Source organism: Penicillium pulvis (assembly GCF_028828015.1).
Source record: "Penicillium pulvis strain IBT 33274 chromosome Unknown contig_12_segment0_segment0, whole genome shotgun sequence".
In the NCBI taxonomy this organism is placed as follows: domain Eukaryota; kingdom Fungi; phylum Ascomycota; class Eurotiomycetes; order Eurotiales; family Aspergillaceae; genus Penicillium; species Penicillium pulvis.
In genome coordinates, this window is record NW_026643072.1 from 1,807,327 (window position 1) to 1,829,595 (window position 22,269).

Genomic DNA, 22,269 nt, shown 5'->3' on the forward strand with positions numbered 1-22,269 from the left:
GCCTGTATGCAAGATGAATGAACTCACAGTTCAAGTGCAACTTTCCTTCGACTCCTCCGCGAATAAGAGCTATGCCACCATCAGCACGATTGTGGGCGCAACAAGCAGCATGGGCAACATGATTATCAGCTCAGCGAGCATCCTACACTCATCATTTATCAATCCAAATGAGGAGCCCTGGAGGACGTACGTGTATATAACCACATCAGGGCCGAAACTATTTGCACATATTCTTTACACCCTTAGATTAACAACCATCTACACAGCCTCTACACAGCTCTGAAAGGCCAATGTATTGACAAATCCGCTAGTAAGAAAACAAAAGATAAGACCACATATCCACATTCAACGGTGCATCTTAATGTACGTCGATACACCGAACATCGTTCCCAAGTTATAGGTCGAGCAAGGGCGCTCTCCAGAATACTCGCTACAGTAGCAGCTGCAACACGTCCAGAACAATGAAAATTAATAACTTAGTTCAGCTTGGTCTTGAGCGCCTCAATCTCAGCAGTCAAAGTTTGCATCTGCTCAGCTTGTGTGGCAATGATCTTGGTCTGCTCGGCAATCAGGTTCTTAATCTCCTCGATTTCCTTGGAGACAGTAGCGGTGGGCACACTTGTCTCGCTAGCAGGAGATGTGGGAACCGGGGTCTGGATCTACAAAAATTAGCATCAGAAGCTTGCAATTTGACGGGATCAACATACGGGAGCGGGGGCAGCAGCAGGCTGCGGCTTGGTCTCCACCTCCTTGGGACGCAAGGGGCTGCTAACCCTTGGGGACGACGGCTCGACAGTGACGGGAGAGCGTGTGGCACGTTCAACAGGCTTGGGAACCTCGTCAAAGCTGGAGTCTTCATCATCGGCAGGAGTAGCCTCCTCGTCATCGGCAAACTTGTTCACCATTGCCGACATGGCTCCACCCTGCTCCTTCATGGATGGGGCGGGGCGGGACACACGTGTGGGTTCTGGGGTAGGCTCAGGAGCAGGGGCGGCTTTCGGGGCAACAGGTTCAGGCTTCTTGACCTCTGGCTCGGCGGGCTTGGGAGCCGGGGCATCGATAGTTCCAGTAGGCTTCTCTTGCACACCCTCAACTTCCTCGAGACCGTTTCCGTCAAACAGGCTTTCCATAGAGATCTTAGGAGGGATCGCCTCCTTTCCACCGAACCATTCAGAAGGTCCCATTGCAGGGGTCAAGCCAACTGTGGGTGGGTAGATATCTTCTTGGAAGGTCTCGGACCGGCGGGGGACGATGAAGGAGACGGGCTCAATGTAGCCATCGTTGACAGTCTTGAAGGCGCGAGCGATTTCGTTATCGTGCATGTTAATACCACGCTTGGGCATGAATGCGACACCACGCTGAGGATCGGCGGACTTGTACTCCGAGAGGAACTCGAACTTATCGTTTTCGATTTCGAAGTAGCGGATGTTTCCGTCACTGCAGAGACGTTAGACAGAAAGATATATGGAGGTATGAAAAACGTGACTTACCCGCGTCCAGCCAGGTACAGCATGCTGTTGCTATCATCCCAGAATGGCATGCAGACACCGGAGATGGAGTCCAGGGTCTTGAAGCCGTTGATGGGCTCCCGGACCGCACGGATATCCCACAGAGCCAGCTGACGATCACTCATCTTAGAGAAACCAGTGGTCGCGATCCGGTCGCGCTCACCGAGCCAGACAGCACGGCTGTTCTTGGCTCCAGAGTGCCCGGCAGTTTCATGTGCTGGGCGCTCCTGACGAACATCCCAAATACGGAGCTTCTTGTCGCGCGAGGTGGTAACCAGCAAGGAACCGTTGGCGCTCCACGACTGCGACTGCACAATGTCGCCAACATTCAGGGTCAGTTTCGGTGCACCCGCCTCAATATCCCAAATTTTCACAGTATAATCGCCCGAGGCCGTTGCCAGCACGTTTTCCGCCGCGGGGTTGAAGAGCACGTGGCCGACCTTCCTGCAAGGGCATTAGTATTCCGCCCTAGCCTAATTGACATTGGGTGTGTTGTACTTGGAGTGACCGCTTAGCTTTCCAACAGGCGCAATATCCTGAATATCATCGGCGTCGAGGTCGGGGCGAACGGTGAAGTTGTCTGGAACCCGCCAGAGGAAGACCTGAAGCGCATTTAGCCAAGTACGATAGAGCCTTCCTTGGCTAGATCATTTACCTTTCCGTCGTCGGAACCCGAAGAAATCAGATCATCGTTGAAGGGATTCCTACAGCATGTCAACTATCAAATGCGACTGGTAGCTCGGTCGATTCACGCTTACCAGTCGGTGTCGAGAACAACAGCGGTGTGCCCCCGGAATAGAGGAATGCGCTCCGGTAGCTTGCCTCGTTCCTCAAGGGGAATGACAGCGAAAGCTCCACCACCACCAGCTTCCCAATTGACTGCCAGGTGCTTAGGGTTGACCTATTTGTCGCGTTAGACGGGGGAGATTCGGCGAAGGTCAGGGGCGGTGGCGCAAAGGACGATTCGTACCTTGACCAGATTGGTATCCCAGGCATTTCGTGAGATTCGAAGATTATCGTAGCATTGTTCCTGTAACTGACGTCAGAATGTACTTGGGGTCAACCAGCTCGGAGGTACAGGCATCCTTTACCTTTCGTGTCGAACGCCCGAAGACGTGGCCTTCCCAACGGTCAGCGGCATCTTATCAGAGGCGATCACAAAGACTTACGATACTTGGATGAACGCACAAACCGCCCGGACATGGTCGGTACCGAGCCGTGAAGAAATTGAAGGGGAAAGAGTAAAGTACAAGCTTGCAGGAGAAGATTGAAGGAGAAGAACCCAGCAGCTGCCCTCGAGCATCCAGGGAATGCGGCAACTGGGGCCTTTTGGGGTGTTTCAGCGGGCCGGGTGGAGTCCGCGCCGGCTTTTTTTGGATTGTCAACGGCTTCAATAGATGATACACGCAATTGAACTGCAATTTCCGAGTGGATAGTGCATATGATAGAAAAGGAGACTGCTCAATATATCAGCTTCCAAATTGAACTAATTACCCCCGGCATACTCCTAATCTTCATCGATTGTGTTCATCCCACCAAGCTCACGTGCCGTATTGTAGTTCTAAAGATGTGGTAATACGTAAACGATCACACTGTGGGAGTTTATACGCGTGTGACGATAAACGTGATCTCAATTAATACGACTAATCCCAATCTGGGAGATGATGGCTTTGCTGAGTCATCTGTTGTTTACCCGCTCTGTCCCTCCAGAAACCAAACAAGCTTCCATACACTCCGAATCGCATCGCATCGCCCCCTCTTTACATCTTTCCATAGTCGCCCATTCGGCCATTGAGACGGTGGCTGGACGAGAGTTTCTTTTACTTGCGCGGATTATCTACTCCCCGGTGACCTGGCGCACTACCAATCCCACCATGGATGGAGAGAACATTGTAAACAGAACACCTGCATTCCGTCGCGATTGCGCAAACACTGACTTGAAATCCGGCAGACTCAACCGCGAGCATCGACTCGGTCGCGCATTCCGCAAGTCGGTGGTTTGCGTGAGATGAATCCTGCCACAGCCAACTCTCGTTCGGGAATCATGCCACCTGGAACACTCGTTAATAAGGCCCTTTCACGTATGCAGGACTACGAACAGATAAACGGTCAGATATACTGACAGGCTTATCATAGCCACTCGATCTAGGGCCATCACGTCTCCCTCCCCAGAACCCAGGAAACAGCCTTCAAGTGTCCGCCCACCTTCTACCACGTCCAAGGCGCATGCGCGGGGAAACTCGTTCGCATCGTCCACCATATCTCGATCGGGCTCCACAGCCACTCGCGGAACGACCCCCAACTTTTCGGCCACAGTTGGCTATGGCGCGCGCGGCGCATCTGCCATGCCTCGCCCTGCGACCTCCTTCGGCGGCCGAAGGCTCAACAACTCTATTCAGCGCCCGGCGACCTCCCTTGATAGCCACGTCGATGATAGTGCCGGAAGTGTTCTTGGAAAACGAAAGGGTATGCCACCTGTTTTTTCTTCTTCCCCTTCGCGTTCTCCTTCTGGCCCCCATGGATCTCCCGGCGAGCTTGATGGAACTCCTTCATACTATGGTGTGCCCCAACATATTCAGGCACCTGATTTTACACCCATTTTCGGGGCCCCGCTGGAGCAACCCGTTTCTCGTTCAATTATCACCGCTGTACGAGGCATATATTCAAGGAGTTGCCCTGCAACCAGCTCGGCAGAACAGGCTCGACCCTCCAGGGTTCCCGTTCTTACTCCGTCCAAGCCCTGCGAAACATCGCCATTTAGCCCTGGGAGATCACCGAAAAAGCCACGACCACCTTTGTTTCTCAGTAAAAACTCTTTTGTAACAAGTTTTGACCATCTTCCAGATACAGATTGGGACCAGGATTCCCGCGAGAAGAAGATGGACGATATGATGGCGCAGGTCATGTTGCGTCTCAATCAACAGGGCCATGAAGCTTCTGGTCTAAAAGATACCGTTGAAATTTACAAGTCGCGAAGTGAGTGATTTGACTGAGCTTGACGAGCCATATTTCTGACCATCTAATCTAGTTGGCGAACTTGAACGTTCTCGCGATGGACTGACAGATGTTAACGTTAATTTGCGGGTTGAGATGGAATCACTAAAGAACCAGCTAGTGCTTGCGGAGAAGGCCTTGAACGATGCGCGCCGAGATCAAGATATTGCGATGGATGACCTGGAAGGTCGGCACCGCATCGAAATCGAATCACTGAGCCAGGAAAATAAGAAACACCAAAACACGCTGGTAGCGAGACATCAGGACGAAATCCGAGACTTGAAGCGCAAATTCGAGGGCGAGATCGAGGACGAGAAAGCCAAGCGCGTCCGAGACCTCGGCAACCTAACAACCCAATCTGCAATGGACGTTCAAAGGTCTCAGATTGAACTCAATAATAAAGAGCGTGAAATCGCTACTTTGCGAAGCGAGCTTGACGCCATGAAGGCCGATATCGATCGTGAACGAAAGACGGTCCACGACCTTCGACAGAACCTTGACACTGCCAGCAGCAATGGTGTAACATTGGAATCAACAATAAGAGCCCTTAAGGCCCGCATTGAGTTCCTTGAAGGTGGACGCGAAGAGCAGTCTCAAGCTTTTGAGCGCTGCAACCAGGACATGATGGATGCGCTGGCTGAAACTGACGCGATCAAAGAGAAGCTGCGTAGGGAAGAAACACTACGTCGTAAGCTTCATAACCAGGTGCAGGAACTCAAGGGCAATATTCGTGTTTTCTGTCGTGTTCGCCCTTCTCTCAACAGCGAACCTGCCACCATGATTGCACCAATGCAGTACCCTGATGAATTTGAGGATGCAAAGGAGATCAGTGTCATGGGACCTGAGGAGAAGAGCAGCCTTGGTACCATTACACGCAAGAGTAACACTTTCTCCTTCGATCGCGTGTTCGGCCCGTCTACCCAGAACGCCGAAGTATTCGATGAAATCAGCCAGCTGGTGCAGAGTGCCCTAGATGGTTACAACGTTTGTATCTTTTGTTACGGTCAGACTGGCAGTGGTAAAACCCACACCATGTCTTCACAGGACGGCATGATTCCTCGCGCTGTTCATCAAATCTATGAAACTGCGCAGGGGCTGGAGGAGAAGGGCTGGCGGTACAGAATGGAAGGCAACTTTGTCGAGGTTTACAACGAGAATCTTAACGATCTACTCGGAAACCCGGATGAGTTGGATAAGAAGAAGCATGAAATCCGCCACGATATGCAACGTGGCAAGACTATCATTACCGATATCACTACCGTTAAGCTGGACTCGCCTGAAATGGTCGAGTCTATCCTCCGAAGTGCAGATGCCAACCGCTCAGTGGCTGCCACCAAAGCCAACGAGCGGTCATCACGATCGCACTCGGTTTTCATTCTCAAGCTGACTGGCGAGAATCATATCACTGGAGAGCGCAGTGAAGGCACTCTCAATCTAGTCGATCTGGCTGGAAGCGAACGCTTGAGCCATAGCGGGGCCACTGGCGAACGCCTAAAGGAGACTCAAAACATCAACCGCAGTCTCAGCTCCCTTGGTGATGTGATTGCTGCTCTTGGCCAAGGCAAGGATGGTGGTCACATCCCCTACCGCAACAGCAAGGTTTGTCCCCTCACACTACTCTCTTTTCGTCCCAAATACTGACTCTCTGATCAGCTTACTTATCTTCTTCAATTCTCATTGGGTGGGAACTCTAAGACACTTATGTTTGTCATGGCCAGCCCCTTGAAGGCTCATTTGTCAGAGACCTTGACCAGCTTGAAGTTTGCCACCAAAGTACACAACACCCACATCGGCACCGCGAAGCGCCAAGCGCGTGTCCGCGATTCTTGAACATGATGATACCTCTCCCATTTTGCATATAGTTCGGCTTTCTTTTGTTGGGAGGTCAGAGGTCTTTTACGATCCTGTCCTCTACCTCCGGTGTTCGGGATGGATTAATGATTTTCTTTTGTCTTAGCAACCGAGTCTTTGAACATACCGGTCTAACCATGGCGCTTGATTTGTTGTATGGATTTTATGCAGCTGGTTTGATCAATGGACAGTCATAGGCTTTTTCCACTTTATTACTTCCTTGCTCTATCGTAGCGTAATGTCTATCTACAGTCGGGCCGCCCCTCGACACTCATTTAAAGTGTATCAAAATAATTGAGTATGTTCCCTTGTCATTCAGTTCGCATGAAATATATCAATGGGCATCCATCATCCATGATATTACAGGTTCCCGAAGTATCTGTCTGCCATCTCCTTCACTTCCTGTGCCTTGTACTGAATTGTCGCGGTATCGAAAGTCCCATCTTCACAGACAAAGCCATCGATGAGATTTGCCGGGACCCACTCGACATCAACATTCTCCACATGAGTTGTGCATTTTGAACTTCCGGGATGGAAGTCTCGCAATCCGTGAAGAATATTGACCCCTTTGATACCACTATGGAGCCAGCTGCTCATGACTTCAGCAGGGTCACATTCCTGCAGCTTGTGGCAGTCTTCCCTCCTGTCCCGATCCGAAACTTTCTCCAGTCCACTAAGGATCAAAACCTTAGCATTCGGGCTTATATATTTCGCGCTGAGCACCGCCGGCAAGGACCCAGTTTTGCTGCTCACACATCCCGAGCTCGAGATCAGATCCGCTCCTAGAAGAACCAAGTCCACATTGGTCGAAGCGAGAGCCGCAGAAGCGTCTGTGTGCACAGTCACTTTCACGATTTGATCTGGTGATGATATGAGCTTTGCCTGGGACTCGGCGAGTAAAGACGAAGCCATGCTGGCTCCTTCGAAAAGTGGACGAGACTCGAGGATGTGTATATCCAGATGTGAAATCGGTGTTGACGCAATAGCGTCCAGCAAGCTATCCCGAATCGTCGCATTAGCTGATAGGGTGAGGATCGTGAGTTTCTGACGTGATTGCGCATTTTCAGCCGAAATGAACTGCGTTTGGAGGTATTCGATAAAAGAGTCTTGGATACGCGATGGCAGCATCCGGTGCGCTTCCAGGTGATGGTCAAGCACGGCGAGGGTAAGATCCCATCGAGTCTCGTCCTCAAGGTTGCACTCCATTACATCTTCTATGTCACCCAGAGTCCCTAGTAGCGCGTTCAGTGTACCGATGTTCATCCTCTCCCGGCTGTTCTTCCAGATGTGCCATGCTGTCATTCGTGTAGTTTCCCACCACTTCGGATCGCCTTGTAGATGCACCAACACATCGCGGAATCCTTTCAGTGCGATGCAGGTCAACTCATGGTCTCCGCTTTGGCGGTTAACGTGCAGTTCTTCTAGACAAGATATCAATGCTTCGCTTGCACCTCGATTCATATCCTTCTCGAAGCAGACTCGTCCAAGGCTTTTGGCTAGATAAGGAACTGCACCGAAACTATCATCATCTACCACTTTTCCTGAATCGTGCCATTCCCAAGAGTCATGCTCCCAGTTGATTTTAATCAATTCGTCATGCAAATCATCTTCCTCGGTGTTCCTTAGCCGGAACGCGAAGGGGTGAACCGTCCATTTCCGTCCCACATTAACATCGCTGAAAGAATATGGCTTTCCATGACGCCAAAATTCAAGTTGTTGCGGAGTCAATGATGTTTCTTCTTTAATCTCGCGCCATGCAGCTGCCAGTGGTGATTCATGTGCATCTATACTTCCCGAAATGGGGGCTAGATGGTGTCTTTGTCAAGTCAGCTTGCCGAAGCTGAAATCTTCTTTTGTGGTAGATTGAGCGAGGTGAATCGGGCAGAACACCCACTGGTAAGTTCTCACTTTCGCACTGCGTCGAAACAGAGCGACCTGTGAGTTGGCTTTTTCAACCGAGAAAATGAAGCATGAAACCACGGATCTGGGTTTGAGTTCTAGTTGACTTTGTTGATTTATCATTTTTTCGAGTTTCTAATGAAAAAGTTGGAGTCAACACGATAATCTTTCGATATTATGGGTAATGTTGATTCAAATTCAAGGGGGGGTTTCAGAGGCATGTCATAATAACATCAGCGCGGGGAAGATTGCATGACCTGCATGCATAAAGTACATTGATTAAGCTTATGTTCACCGCTGTGTACAAATACGTATCTTCAGGTAACTAGTTCATAATTATCTATTCAGAATGAATGTTTCAAGTGAAGTTAATTGTATGTCAAATTATGCGTGATTATTTTCGGACATTATATATTCTTTCATAGTGAGGCCCAAAGCTTCCCGACAATCTTGCAAGTCATCGAATACTAGGCGTAACCATCGCCTAACTATCTGACCATTCCAGAATGTTTCGAGTTCTAATATTAGAAAATATGAAGTACATATTACGTTCTAAGCACCTTATTTTGGGTGCTGCTACTTCCAAGGCTCGTCTCAGGTACCATATCCATGACGTCATTCGAATAATTTTGCCATCTCATCATTCACTCTATTCACTCTAATTGAAATGGACATCACTAATTTCTGACAATACAATAACTTTGCAAAGAGCAATTCAAAATGCCGACATATACTGGGTCTTGCTTGTGTCGAAACATCCAGTATGAGCTACGACTCGCTTCTCCCGAGGATGCGCGCACGTCACTTTGCCACTGTCGAAATTGCAAAGTGCGTACACATGCTCCGCAAGTCATGCAATTGACCAAAAGCTTGAAATAATACTGAGGAAAGTCATAGAAAGTATTCGGAGCAAACTATGGTCTCACAGCCAAAGTAGCCAAGGACGCGTTTCATCTCCAAGCCGGGAAGCCCAAAGAGCATGCTGCCGATAATGGATCTGGGACTATGATCTACCGCGAGTTCTGTGATAACTGCGGAAGTTTCATCCTTGAATATGGCGTAAGTAAGCCATGGAAAGAATATCCATGGTGGATATTTCTACATATGATCGGAATTTTCGCTAAATTGATCACAGGAGGCTGCCAAGGACCATTTCCGCTATGTATGTGTAGGATCTCTAGATGATCCAGAGGCCCTACCGCCCAAAGTCGAGTTTTTCTGTAAGGATCGAGCGAGTTGGATGCCAGAGATACCCGGTAAGTCATGGCCATTCTACAAAATCTCAGGTGATGTTCTAACGTGACCAGATGTGGCGCACAAACAAGAGGTCAAGCAGTAATGACCACGAAGTATACCCTAAGTGGTAATTAAAACCCCGCACTCGAGATATCTTTTGCTTTATGTGTTTGTATCATAAATTGAAATCGTCATTCATGTTGCTCTACCTAAACACACGGCTAGGTAGTATGCACCGTCACACTCTTAACCACAATATCCGGCGCCAATAGCTTTTCACGAATGGAAACCCCATTCAAATAATCATTACTATCAACCCTCCGATACCCATCCGCAAGAGTCTTCTCAATACCAGACTGCACATGTCGCTTAGCAGTCCTCTCACGCGCCTCTTGTAAATCCGTATCGACGAAAATCCGGTAATCAACCAACGCCGCCAAATCTCGCCACCTAGGCTCATCAAGTAGAAGATAGTTCCCCTCAACAATAATGATCGAGGTATCCGGTGTAATAGCCAATCCATCTTCTACAGGATCCTTAGCTTCGTGATCGAAGGTCGGCGCATGAATGACATCATAGCTAGGCCATGACCCTGAAACCGGTGCTAGTGGTGTCTTCTCAGCCCAGGTACGAAGTTGCCCGATAAATTTGATGAATCGGTCCACGTCGAATGTCCACGGCGCACCGCGGCGGATATGCGCTTCTGTAGCATTTGGCAATTCGTCGAGTGCTGCGCGTGATAGGTGGAACCCGTCCATTGAGAGAAGGGCTGCGCGACATGACGGGTCTTTATTAAGTTGTTGCACGACTGCTTGCGCGGTGGTCGTTTTTCCTGAACCCGGGACTCCTGCGATGGCGACGACGAAGCGTGGTGCTGGGTGGTTTTTGGCTTCTTGACGAATGACGTCTGCCAGACGGCGGTACTCGTATTCCATCTGCAGCATGGTTAATTAAGATCAGAATATGAAAGGGAGAAATGGAGCTTACACTTAGAGTTCGTCTTGTAAGATAATACAAATCTGTGGCGGATAGTTTTCAGAGGATATAGTAAATAGCTCCACGAATGATGCTGATCAACGCTTCATGGAAACAACCCAACCTTGGAATATAAAAATGGAATGAACCACTGCGATCAGTCTAAGAAAGATATGAAGCCCTTGATATGTATGTGGAGGCGCGGATCACAGTGTCCGCAGCGGGTCACAGTGCTCCGATTCAAGCTCAGTCCGGTCGGCTTTGATCCGACGTTGCTGAATCAGAATTATGCAAGAGATATCTAGTGTCGCGAGCTAGGTACCAAGCGGTGTAATTTAAAGTTCTTTGGTCGCCGTTGTTGGTCCATTGCACCGAATAGTAGAATAGTGGATGTCATACATTCCCCCCACATCCCACATTCTCCATTCTTAAACTCCCCCCCCCCCTTTTTGTTTAGAGGGGTTTCGCCCAGAAGGACGACAGACCAGACACTGATCAAAAGTATAACATCAATTAATGACTAGACAACAATAGAACATTAACGCCATGGCCATGATCTGTCTCATCGCGCTGCACTGGCAGCAGGTGGACTGAAATTTTGCTGGGGGTGAGGATTCACAACGCCATGCTATGATTCAACAAAATGCACTCATATCGAAATCAACGTCCACGCTGGATAATATAATGCAAGGTTCATGTCTGCATGTGCGGTTTCATAATCGTCGTCGGGGAGTAGGTACGCGAATTCGGGGTACGGTCGTTAAAGGAGGACGGTAAGTCTTGCGCCTCGGGTTGGGATTGACATAGAAACACAGGATCTGTTGTTCAAAGCAATGTTCGCATTGTGGTTTTGTATGATCGCAAGGGACCCCCCACTCGCGACAACCTTTGCAGGCAGTTGGGTCGCTTTGGTATGGTTGGCGGGATGAAGAGCCGGTCTTTGGCTCACACGAATTCCACCAACCAGCCAACATCCACTGGGAAATTCGATTATAGATTTGTGGGATGGCTGGAGGAAGTGTGTTGGAGTTGGATTGGGAGTGTCTGGTGTCTGAAAGATTTTGATTTCTGAAACAAGTTAAGTGTGAGTATTTGCGCGGGGTTGAATTCCGGGGTTAACGTTTAGCTGAACGAACCTTGAAACCGCAGCCATAATGAGATCTCTATACGGTCTTTCTTTTCTTCATAAGGGATGTGAAAGAAAAAAGAAAGAAATAGGGAAATGAAATTCAAATAAGGGACTCAGACCTCCTTAATGCTCGTACAAAAGTCGGAAAAATGGGCACCAAAAAACGAGGTGTTCATGCTTCGTGACTCCAATTGTCTCGATCATTCTGGCCCCACCAAAACTTAGAGCGCCACAGCATAATTTCTGTCCACGGGGCTGTTTTCCGGAGATTAGAAGCAGTGGAGCACGTCACACGCAGTAATATAATCAAGGAAATAGAAATAAATTCATTCACGCGATCAAATTTCACATACCCCAAGGGCTGTCCGTCTACCTAAGATTTCAAAATGGACCGCATCTCCGACGCCATCTGCGCCGATCACCGGGAACTCAAATCCTATTATGACAGGATCGTCCAGGCGGAGGATCCAGATGAGCAAACCCGCTGGCAAAACATGTTCACCTGGGAACTAGCCCGACATGTGGTAGGCGAGGAGCTAGTGCTCTACCCGGCGCTAAAGAAGCACTTGAACGAAGAAGCAACCGAAGATCGGCGGCAACATCAAACAGTACGAATACGGAAACGAACCCTACCAAAGATGCAAGCTAAGAAACCGCATAGATCAAAGAAGAATTAGCCGTGTTTCAAAACCTCCCATCCACCGATCCCCGCTTCATCCCCACCCTGGCAGTTCTCATGGGGGATCTGGCAGCACACGTGAATCACGAAGGAGTGGAGTTGAGTAATCTTGAAACCAGTATTACCGCTGATGAGAGTAAGCGTTTAGCGGCGTCTTTTGACCGTACAAAACACTTCGTTCCAACACGTGCGCATCCTAGCGCGCCCGATCGACCTCCTTATCAGACAGCCGTCGGACTTATCACGGCGCCACTCGATTATTTGCAGGATCTGTTCCGCAAGTGGCCTGAAAGCCCTGATGGTCCCATGGAATAGGGATAAAATAGGAGTAAATAGGAGTAAATAGTGATCTCAGATAACGCCAATTTATTTGACTTTACATCAATAGTCATATTATCTATCGGTGGGTCTCCTTGGCCTAGCACGTGGCACTGCACCACATTGAGCCATTTTTCAACTTCATCAGACTTTATGAAATATGTTATATAATGACCTCAAATTTGTGAATTTATGTATACACCTAAATCTTCTAGTGACTAATTCCATTCTTCACCTGAGGTCAACTCCATCTTCTTAGCTATGGAGCTCACTGTCAGATGTGGAGCAGCCCCATCCCAATGTGGAGTTCATCACGTTGACCGCTAGGCGGGAAAAACGCAAAAAAAGCCCGTCGGGGAGTTAAAGCCTAAATGCTTGATTGAAAGCTGAAAAAAGCTGCAATAGGGGTCTCAGGTCCACGGGGCCAATTGCCGAAAGACGTCAAACCTACGTTCTTCACCTAGATAGGAAGTGGCAAAATTACTTGAAGAAGCCCTCTTCCATGAATTTATGGCAGTATCAATAAACAGGAGTTGCTAGTCATGGAAGAAGATCTAGAGAAAAATTTTTCATCACTACAAACAAAAGACGCGGCCACTCTCTTGCAGTGTGGGTATAAGGTGTCTCCGGCTGCACAAAATCTTATTGGCTAGAGAAGGCAAAGCTTTGAAGATGTACGGTTCTACATCGTACTTCCTATGGTTCACCTCAGGCAGCCAATACCTTGAACCCAGGAGAAGAGGCAAGCATTATTGAATGTTCAATGACTCTTTCTGGTTGCCCGTGCGTAATCAAGAAGTATGAGGACCTTCTTATTATCCTGCGTAGATCATGATGATGACTTTTTGAGGCAAATCATCAATTATATAAAGATTTTCAATTGAACACCACCTCACCTGCGATCTTGCTGAGAATGTTACGCATCGTGTTCGCCAAAGCGCTGTAGATACTGCGCACGGTCACTCTCGACGTGTCAGCGCTGATACTCCCGGCAGACGAAATCCAGGACCAATTGCAAGAGCTGGTTTAGGTATAGACGACGAACGAGAACAAGAATTTGCGTGATAGGATCTCCATACTAGCAACATCCTGGCGCAGGACAAGATCGAGGCGGATCTAGGCACTTGTTGAATCTCAAATTGCTACCCTCCCCGATGGGCTTAGGTGATTGAAGACTGTATAGCGTATTAATTACTGTATTTTTAGAATTTCATGGCCCATGAAGAAAAAATAAACGAGCTTTTTAATTGAACACTCTCACGAACCGCAATTGACGTAGCGCAATATTCGAGATTCAGGGAGTAACATGATTGAGTACCTACTTAGGTACCTACTTGTTCACGCTACTCTATTGGATACGCAGGAATGTGAAAGTGATTAAAGAGTGATACCACTGAGCCACCTTCCTTACCTATATCATGGCCCAATAACGCGTTATCCCGTATATTGACGAGAATCAAGCGAGGTGATGCGATGTCCTTTAGTACTTGATATAATATTTTTTTCTGAAGTGCAATTACTGCGCTATCTTAGATGCGGTTAGTGGCGGTGTTCAACTAGAACTCTTTAAAATCAACTTTCGATAAAATTCAATGCAGTCAGTAATAAAATCAACAATGCAATACTAGACATGATAGCTCCCCAGCTCTAATGCAAACATCCAAACTACTAGCAGCCTCTATCACGAAATCATCCATCGCGAAATCCAATCACGAATATAACAGTCCAATATCCCGTCCTCAATAATCCTCAAGCGACCATTCTGCAAAGTAACACTGTCCCGCTCTGCTTTATCCGTCACGAAAGTCTTCGGACCAAGGGCGCTCCCTGAAGGGTCCGCACCATGCATAGCCTCATAATGATCAATAAGCTTTACAGCCGGATTGATATGCTCCTCACCTCTCGCCTCACTCTCCCTGAGCAACTGTAACCAGCTCTCAAATGGCACGACATCGAACTGGAAACTACGTCCCAAAGACCCCAGGAGTGCATCCCAGGAGAACTCCCGAGAGTTGCACACATTGTAGATCGAATTATCACCAGTCTGCTCAACAGATACGCATTTCTTGAACTCTGTACTCGAGGCTGAACGCGATCGAGCCAGCTCCAAAATAGTGGCTGCGAGGTTATCAACCGGCAGCCAGGAACAGCTTTCATTCAGATTGGGTAAGGCTTTAAGGCTTAAGGCTGACCGAATCATGAGCGGGAGCGCTTCGGTATCATTCCAGAGACCTTTCTTGGAATGGCCTGAAACCTGCCCGATTCGGAGTGAGTAAGCTCTTGCTCCTGATTTGTGTGCTGCGCTGACGATGTGCTCTCCGGTCAGCTTAGATTGACCATAGCCCATGTAGGCCGTGCCCAAATCAATTGGCGCTTCTGGAATCTCAGTAGATTTTGAGCCGAGTGCGGTGGAGACTGAGGAGCAAAACATAACCACTGCAGGCTGTGGCTGTTCAACAGAGAGTGAGAATTGGAGGAGGTTGTGCAGTCCGCGAATGTGGGGCTCAAATTGAGCTAAAGGGATATTGAAATTCACGGGCCAGGCTACATGCAGAATTTGTGTAACGGATCTGCGCATGCGAGCCATGATTTCTTCATCCAGGCCGAGATCCGGCTGATCGAGTGCACTGGTCAGGGCGATGATTTTGGATGCCTGCTCTGACGTGATGTGTAGTTCCTTCTCAATGAGGCTGTTGAGTACAGCCTGAAATGGGGATTTACGTCTTGTCAGACAGAAGACATTGGAGACCGAGTCATCGTTCAGAAGCTCGTACAGTGTGTGGGCACCGATTGACCCGGTAGCTCCGGTGAGGATCTTGAATAGTCAGCGTGACTTCTTCAATAATGAGGGAAATGATACTTACAACACTGTTGGTGGTTAAGGGGAGGTCACTGGGTATGTGTCTTTGAAATGAGGAGTATTTCTGAATCAACTTGGACATGACCTCGGTGTCATTGTCCACCATGCAAATATCCTCTCCGCTCTGGACCGCACAGATATACTCTGACAGAAGTGCAATACTCCCCGTATCGTACACTACATTCTGAGGAAGACTGTCCTTGGGCATATCGAAGTTCTGAAGGATAAGGCGACGCAGGTGAATTGCTTTGAGACTGTCAACTCCTTCCGAGAAGAAGTTGGCCTCTGCACTAGAGAGACTGATACCCAGCTCATTCTGACACAAATCTGTCAATAACGACAAGGTGTCATCAAAGCCCAGTCGAATTCCTCCTTCTTGACTCTCTGCTCCAGCATAGACACTCTCTATAAGCTCAGCGTAATGCAGATAGACCTGTGCGCGGATCATAGACCCTTTATCTGTCCGAGGGAAAGTCGAGGCAAACGGCAATACGGCGACCATATCTTTAGCGATGTGAGAGAACCGCTCAGCGCGAGAATTGGCCATTTCAATACTAGGCCAAACATCTTCAAAGTATTCTTCATCCGAGAGACATGCTTCATCCGCTTCCTGCGAGCGGAAGATCAAAAGACCCGGAGCTGTCTTGCCCACACCGAACACGACTGCTTCATGGATGAGAGGATGTTGTTTGATACATCCTTCAATCGGCAGTGGTAGCACCTTCTCACCATTGATTAGAGTCAGACGATCATCTAGTCGAGAAGCGTACTTCCATCTGTTGGGAAGAGTGGGGTGAGGGGTGAAAATATCTTTGGAGTGATATGAACCGGGCGGCTCATTGGAGTTTGATGTTGTCAATGCGGGATGCCCAGCCAAATAGACGCATTCGTAAAGTGAGCCTCCCAAGGGCTTCATCCAAACATAAGGTAGAATGCTTTCAAAAAACTTCAAATAATTCCAGTAAGGATCGCCTTTCGGTCGGGAGAAAGACTCAGCGACGAGACCCGCTTCTGTGCTACAGATATGAGTGAGATTTGCATTCACCGGGATTTTGAGAATAGCTTACAGTCCAAATGACCCACCAAAGGGGACTCCCTCTCGCACGAGACGGTCACCAAGCTCATCAGGACATGGCGCTCCACCATAACCAACGAGTTTGCAGTTCCGAAGTGCCTCGACACCAAGGGGGTTATCAATCAATATCTGCAGCATATACGGGACTGCAGCGACATATTCAGGTTTCGCTTCTTGGAGAGCAGAAACAACCGAGTCTGCGGTCAGTGGCAAGGCTGCGTTCCACATAAAAGCAGTTTTCCTCATCCACATCGCCTGCAACGCGGTCGAAATTCCATGCAGATGATACCAAGGAAGCGAGTTAAAAGATGTCAGCCCCGGCCCTTTCAACGGATGGGTCATTAATGCGCGGTGGGTGAGAAAAAGGGGCTTCGGGTCTCCGGTGGACCCAGAAGAGTGAAGGATCAAAGCAACCTTGTCCCTCTGGGCCTCGGAATTCCGCTTTCTGTGCAAAACCAATAACGAGGTTTCGGTGTTAGAATCAGAAAGCGCTGGGATTGGCCGACAGGTGATAAGTTTCCGTTGCAAAATTTCACCCATGGTTCTGCGAATGGTGCCGGTTTTACCATATATGATATTCTCACACCCGACGGTGTTGAGTAACGATACACATGCGTCACCCGATAGACGTGGCGATAAGATCATCACTGTGTATCCCAGCCGACTGAGTGCGAATAGAGTGATAACCATACTTAGGTCTGATAGGGTGAGCAGTGCTACTATGCATCCGTCTTTCTTGGGCTAGTGCATGGTTTCTGATATTAGCAGTGTCCATGCATACCGAGAGGTCTTTAGGGCACGAACCGGTCTAAAACCTTCTTCCATCAGTGTTGAGACAGCTTGGTCTATCATCTCATCCAGCTGTTCGCCGGTATAATAATTGTACAATGCGGCCTCGGTGTCCGAGCTTGGGTATGCGAGGATTGGGCATTGCATACTATCCGCAGCACGAAGACGGACCAAGTCATCCAACACATGAAGCTGGCCAAACTTTTCTGTCAAGGGATCAGCAGCATGTGAAGAGGTCGCTGGCTGACCTGATGATCCACGCTGAATACCCATTTCGATAGTGCGTGTCAGAAATAAACCTCACAATGGTAGTGGGAAGAGATAGGCAAAAGAAAACAATGTTCATATTTATTACAGCTGGGGTGCATCGCCCTAAAAAGACAAAAATTATGCCGGTACATAACTTGCGCACCTCCGCTGACCGCATTCGGGATGACCAGGGTGAAGGCGGAGCTGAATGGGCCTGGAGCGAGCAATGACGGTCATGCCCACTACATGGTAACGACATTGATCCATCTACTCGGCGGAAGTAACTACGTTGATACTCAAATTTGTGGGAACTATGCATGATACTAGTGATCGGGTACGCGACTGTGACTACAAACAAACTGAAAGAAGAGACACTGTGCATTCCAATGCAGGTGTCAAATCGGCATCCCAAAAGTGCACGCATGACTCGCCAACCGGTCGATTTTAAGCGAATAGAGATCGACCGTAGGAAAATTAACGGCCATTCGGGTAATTTTACTGGCTGGATAGTCCTAAGTGATGTGGCATGGCCGACAAACGCCTCCGCTCGACAGGGGTTACCATCTTGCAGTAGTGGATTGTGATCGCAACCAGCGACGAAGTTACAATGCAAAGGAGCCCAAACCACCTAGTTGCAATTCAAATCCCGATCAGTCTACCTTGGATATCTTTGATTCTCCACAGCCACCGATTGTTTGTACATATCTTTCTCAAGGAAGATCGACTCAAGGATAGATTAGCGCATTTGCATCCAAATCGAGAGCTCTTCCCGGGTCCCACTCTAGGGCTGATGATAATGCAGTCATGATAGTGGGGAATGGAAAACTTGGAAAATTAGGGCGAAGCAGGATAGGTATTGGTTGTTCGCACCCCACCGATTTGTAGTGGAGACGTTAACCTGTACTAAGTATACAGGGCCGAATCGATTTGCACATGGAAACCGATATCATATTTTTGATGCACTACCTCGTAATCCCGTCGGTTTACCGTTTGTGCAGATAGCCACATGCGCAGCTGATGAGAATAAACTTCAGATAATGATCTCACATCCATCTCACTTTCCTCCACCAACCACGAGCTGACCTGAGAACAATGAATTGTTTAATCTGACTATGACGCCTTCGTAAGCACTAGTCTCCAACCTTCCGAGTTACAGTTGCCACTCCGCAATATACTCAAAATGCTCGTTCTCAAGGATCGACATTAGCAGCCATGCAAAGCCAAACACCCGTAAAATCGACGCAATCGATTCATCCTCAATCCGAGACAAAGACCAACAACGGACAAGATCTGCGGAAGCATTATCCCGATTCCTGAATTACGACCCCAGACAAGGTCCAAATGAACGAATCCAAGGATCCGGTATTCGACCTTGAGCTCTGGCAGAGCACCCACCCACCGATATGGAACCTTCTGCATCGTCCCGTATCCCACGGTCCGCAGCAGATCCTTGAGCGGAACGGGAAGCACGGGCCGTGGAGCCGGGTCTACCAAATCTCCCCGGAATGTTTCCTGTGAGACAGATCTCAGATTTTATGTGAGTCCAACGGTGCTGGAAACGGACTCGTTGGCGCATCTTAGATAGATCGCCCCATTCGCGCCCCGCTGTTTGCCGGCAAGAATGCTAACCGTCCGATCGGAACCTTACATGCTGGCAATTTCAGCTTTGATATGTGACTCAGAACGTGAGATCGACATTCTTTGATGTCTGGAACGCCACAGGGTCCTCCCGGTGTAGATATAGTTCCGTTGGTCTGCAGCTGGAATATCACTGGAGACAGGTCACTTTTCCAAAAACATCAATCAGCCAATCCTGGCATTCCTCTAATATTGAGACAGAGTTTATGGATTTTTCCCGGGGTTGTATTTGGTAGATCATTTGGATGGCAAGCTGCCTCGGAAGGCGTTTTGAAGGGGTGCTCGATGCTGTGAGCATACGGATATATCCATGACTACAATCAGGGATACGAGGTATTCCTGCACTTTTACTGGTTGTGGCTGGATAATCCTGCGCCTATCACCAAAAGCACATACTGTACATCTAGGATAACGTTGGAAGATAACCGTTCAAGTAGCCATTTGTACCACGCAATGTACAAAGCGCTCAGCCGCTGAGAACAGAAGGGATAGGTTCCTTTCATCGAAAAAGATTTCTAGACTAAGCGCTTGGCACTATCAGAATAGGAATTTATTATCAATCCTCAAATCTGACGTACGATTCAGATCAGAATAATCGGCTCATTTCGAGTTAAGCTCGAGCAACTTGATTATTCTCCGCACAATTTACTCCATCAGGAAGTCCCCGTACATCCATTACACCATTAATATAAGCTGCATGATCAAAGTCCGTGTTACATGCAGCGCATGCACTCCAATTCCATGTCTCCACACCTTTTGTCCGAGCCTCCCCCAATGAAAGAAATCCGCAGATCTCTGAAACAAACCAAGTTTATTTGGAATAACAGACTGACTAGACATATTAGCTCATTTAGATCATCCTTTACGATAGCAAACGTACATGGGGCGTGTGATATCTTCGGTGCATTCTGCCGATCAAAACGAGCTGAGGTGATGTGGAGAGTGGGCCAAGCTAACGCAGACTAAAATTGGAATACGGCCCAATGGGACAACCCGCTTTAGCCGCTCCTTTTTGCTTTCAATTGCGTGTCAGTACATCATCCTGGCTTTATGTAAAAGTTGCGCTGGTTCCGGGCAGCTGAGTTCCACGGTGGGGATTTGGTGTGAATGAAGCTGGGCCGGGGCCTGGGACTCGGACTTGGTCTCGAACCCTCTGAACTCATCGTATCCGACGATCTAGGTAATGCCCACTTGTCATAAATGTATAAATGGGAGTAAAGAGCCAGTTGTTGAAATTCAATACCCCGGTTCGTACTACATGTAGCCACACTTGGTGACGACATTTCATTTTATCATTTTTCAACGCCGAAATGACGGTCACCACACCCCTTTACTCGATGGTCAATCGCCTGGGCCAGCTGGTGCAGCAAGATACCGCTGCTCCTTCTGCGCAAACTCATTTCGAGCTGCTAAGAATGATTGAGCAGCTGAAGCTGGAGGTAGAAAGTCCCGCTGAGACTGTTCAGCGTCTGATTTACCAGGTATGGATGCAAATGTACGTATCGATATTTGGGCACTTTATCTGACCCGCCATAGCCGCCACAAAACTCCGCACTCAGAGCCGTAGTAGATCTGGGGATCTTTCCTCTGCTCATGCAGAAGCAGTACCAGTATACAGGGATCTCGGCCGCACAGTTATCGGAGTTTACTGGCGCAGAGCAGGAATTGATCGGTATCACGACCTCTCGTATTGTTTCACCCTTTGCGCGACTAACAGTCACACATAGTCCGATTGATGCGGGTCATGGCATCTCTGGGTCTCTGCACAACCCCAGAATTTCAGGTATACAAAGCAAATGAGAAGACAGCGGCTTTGACCCAGCCTGCTGGCCGAGATGGAGTTCCTTGCATGTAAGACAGTCGTTCCGGTTGCACTGCTTGATCCAACTTAAGCTAACCAAGTCTTCCTCCGTCAGATATGACCTCGCAGTTCCAACCCTCAGCAAACTGCCGGAGTATCTGAGGGCGCATCATTATGCGAATCCTCAAGACTATGAAAATTCCCCTATGCAGTGGGCAGTTGGTCAAAGTCAATTTGAGTGGCTAGACAGCCACAAAGATCAACAAACACTGTTCAACTCGTATATGGCGAGTCGCAGACAAGGCCGACCAATGTGGTTCGATTTCTACCCTGTGGAGAGACTGATGGGCCATTCCGTTCCATGCATTGACACAGTGTTCCTCGTCGACATCGGGGGTAACCAAGGTCATGACCTAAGCCAATTCCGCCAGAAGTTCAAACACCTGCCCGGCAGAGTTATCTTGCAAGATCTTCCACAGGTTCTGAACGGTGTTTCTGGTGACGAATCCGGTATCGAGGTCATGCCATACAGCTTCATAGATCCTCAACCTGTTAAGGGGGCGGCAATCTATTACTTCCGCTCCATATTCCATGACTGGTCCGATCAAATTTGTCTTCAGATCCTGCAAAACACAATCTCTGCTATGGCGCCTGATTACTCCCGAATCCTGATTGTGGACTTTGTGCTACCGGATACCGACACGCCCCTTATGCAGGCGTCACTCGATATTCAGATGATGAGTATTGGTGCCGGTGTTGAGCGATCGGAGACTCAGTGGAGGGATTTGCTTCAGAAGGCTGGCTTGAATATTACGGGAATCTGGAGCCAAAGTCCTGGCATGGAGTCAGTGATTGAGGCTGTTCCCATGTTGATGGAGACGGAAAGAAAGCCAGTGAATTGAGAAGTCGGGTTGTGTTAGAGGAAAGGGCAAACAAAGGTATACTGTGGAATAGGTATAATGGGCGATGCAAGGGAGTTAAGCCAAACTTGTGGCACTATGTCTTATTTACTAGATGTTGGAGTTGATGTGACAGTGAGATCCGTGAAAAGATCGATAGATTCGTTAAATTGCATTTTATGTATAGCATCCAGCCACAAAGTATGCATATATCACAATCCAAAGGTAGAACGTTCCACGTCTTAGTACCAGCCAATGAGTGACGGATAATATTTTTGTGATAATTTAGAATGTTGTGGTAGATTAATGGAAAAGTATTTCCTTTTCTGTGCGCCTCCTCAAAGTCACAAGTCTCAAGATGGAAGAAGA

At 48.4% G+C, this 22,269-nt stretch overlaps 9 protein-coding genes across 9 annotated transcripts; 5 read left to right on the top strand and 4 right to left on the bottom strand.

The window, feature by feature from the left end:
* Positions 1–13: 13 nt before the first annotated feature.
* On the top strand, positions 14–283 carry N7503_001882 (uncharacterized protein; the record flags this gene model as incomplete). Its single annotated transcript, XM_057061429.1, has 2 exons — positions 14–186; positions 247–283. The coding sequence occupies 2 exons, from the start codon at positions 14–16 to the stop codon at positions 281–283; spliced, it is 210 nt and encodes a 69-aa protein (XP_056925391.1).
* A 193-nt stretch (positions 284–476) lies between these two features.
* Positions 477–2,711, bottom strand: N7503_001883 (coronin; the record flags this gene model as incomplete). The annotated part of the gene is made up of 9 exons (XM_057061430.1): positions 477–659; positions 708–1,437; positions 1,491–1,952; positions 2,007–2,110; positions 2,164–2,212; positions 2,267–2,409; positions 2,479–2,538; positions 2,600–2,628; positions 2,678–2,711. 9 exons carry the CDS (start codon positions 2,709–2,711, stop codon positions 477–479), a joined length of 1,794 nt encoding a protein of 597 aa, XP_056925392.1.
* A 671-nt stretch (positions 2,712–3,382) lies between these two features.
* On the top strand, positions 3,383–6,332 carry N7503_001884 (putative kinesin family protein (KlpA); the record flags this gene model as incomplete). Its single annotated transcript, XM_057061431.1, has 6 exons — positions 3,383–3,400; positions 3,460–3,589; positions 3,645–3,974; positions 4,353–4,484; positions 4,537–6,101; positions 6,156–6,332. 6 exons carry the CDS (start codon positions 3,383–3,385, stop codon positions 6,330–6,332), a joined length of 2,352 nt encoding a protein of 783 aa, XP_056925393.1.
* Positions 6,333–6,713: 381 nt separating this feature from the next.
* Positions 6,714–8,375, bottom strand: N7503_001885 (translation initiation factor eIF-2B subunit family protein; the record flags this gene model as incomplete). The annotated part of the gene is made up of 2 exons (XM_057061432.1): positions 6,714–8,169; positions 8,248–8,375. 2 exons carry the CDS (start codon positions 8,373–8,375, stop codon positions 6,714–6,716), a joined length of 1,584 nt encoding a protein of 527 aa, XP_056925394.1.
* Positions 8,376–8,972: 597 nt separating this feature from the next.
* On the top strand, positions 8,973–9,591 carry N7503_001886 (GFA family protein; the record flags this gene model as incomplete). The annotated part of the gene is made up of 4 exons (XM_057061433.1): positions 8,973–9,080; positions 9,150–9,311; positions 9,388–9,508; positions 9,560–9,591. The coding sequence occupies 4 exons, from the start codon at positions 8,973–8,975 to the stop codon at positions 9,589–9,591; spliced, it is 423 nt and encodes a 140-aa protein (XP_056925395.1).
* Positions 9,592–9,709: 118 nt separating this feature from the next.
* On the bottom strand, positions 9,710–10,432 carry N7503_001887 (phosphoribulokinase/uridine kinase family protein; the record flags this gene model as incomplete). The annotated part of the gene is made up of 1 exon (XM_057061434.1): positions 9,710–10,432. One exon carries the CDS (start codon positions 10,430–10,432, stop codon positions 9,710–9,712), a length of 723 nt encoding a protein of 240 aa, XP_056925396.1.
* Positions 10,433–11,978: 1,546 nt separating this feature from the next.
* N7503_001888 (uncharacterized protein) lies at positions 11,979–12,586 on the top strand (the record flags this gene model as incomplete). The annotated part of the gene is made up of 2 exons (XM_057061435.1): positions 11,979–12,200; positions 12,254–12,586. The coding sequence occupies 2 exons, from the start codon at positions 11,979–11,981 to the stop codon at positions 12,584–12,586; spliced, it is 555 nt and encodes a 184-aa protein (XP_056925397.1).
* A 1,684-nt stretch (positions 12,587–14,270) lies between these two features.
* On the bottom strand, positions 14,271–17,740 carry N7503_001889 (AMP-dependent synthetase/ligase; the record flags this gene model as incomplete). The annotated part of the gene is made up of 5 exons (XM_057061436.1): positions 14,271–15,404; positions 15,454–16,465; positions 16,517–17,265; positions 17,329–17,612; positions 17,713–17,740. 5 exons carry the CDS (start codon positions 17,738–17,740, stop codon positions 14,271–14,273), a joined length of 3,207 nt encoding a protein of 1,068 aa, XP_056925398.1.
* Positions 17,741–20,510: 2,770 nt separating this feature from the next.
* Positions 20,511–21,903, top strand: N7503_001890 (uncharacterized protein; the record flags this gene model as incomplete). The annotated part of the gene is made up of 4 exons (XM_057061437.1): positions 20,511–20,681; positions 20,737–20,872; positions 20,928–21,051; positions 21,117–21,903. The coding sequence occupies 4 exons, from the start codon at positions 20,511–20,513 to the stop codon at positions 21,901–21,903; spliced, it is 1,218 nt and encodes a 405-aa protein (XP_056925399.1).
* Positions 21,904–22,269: the final 366 nt, after the last annotated feature.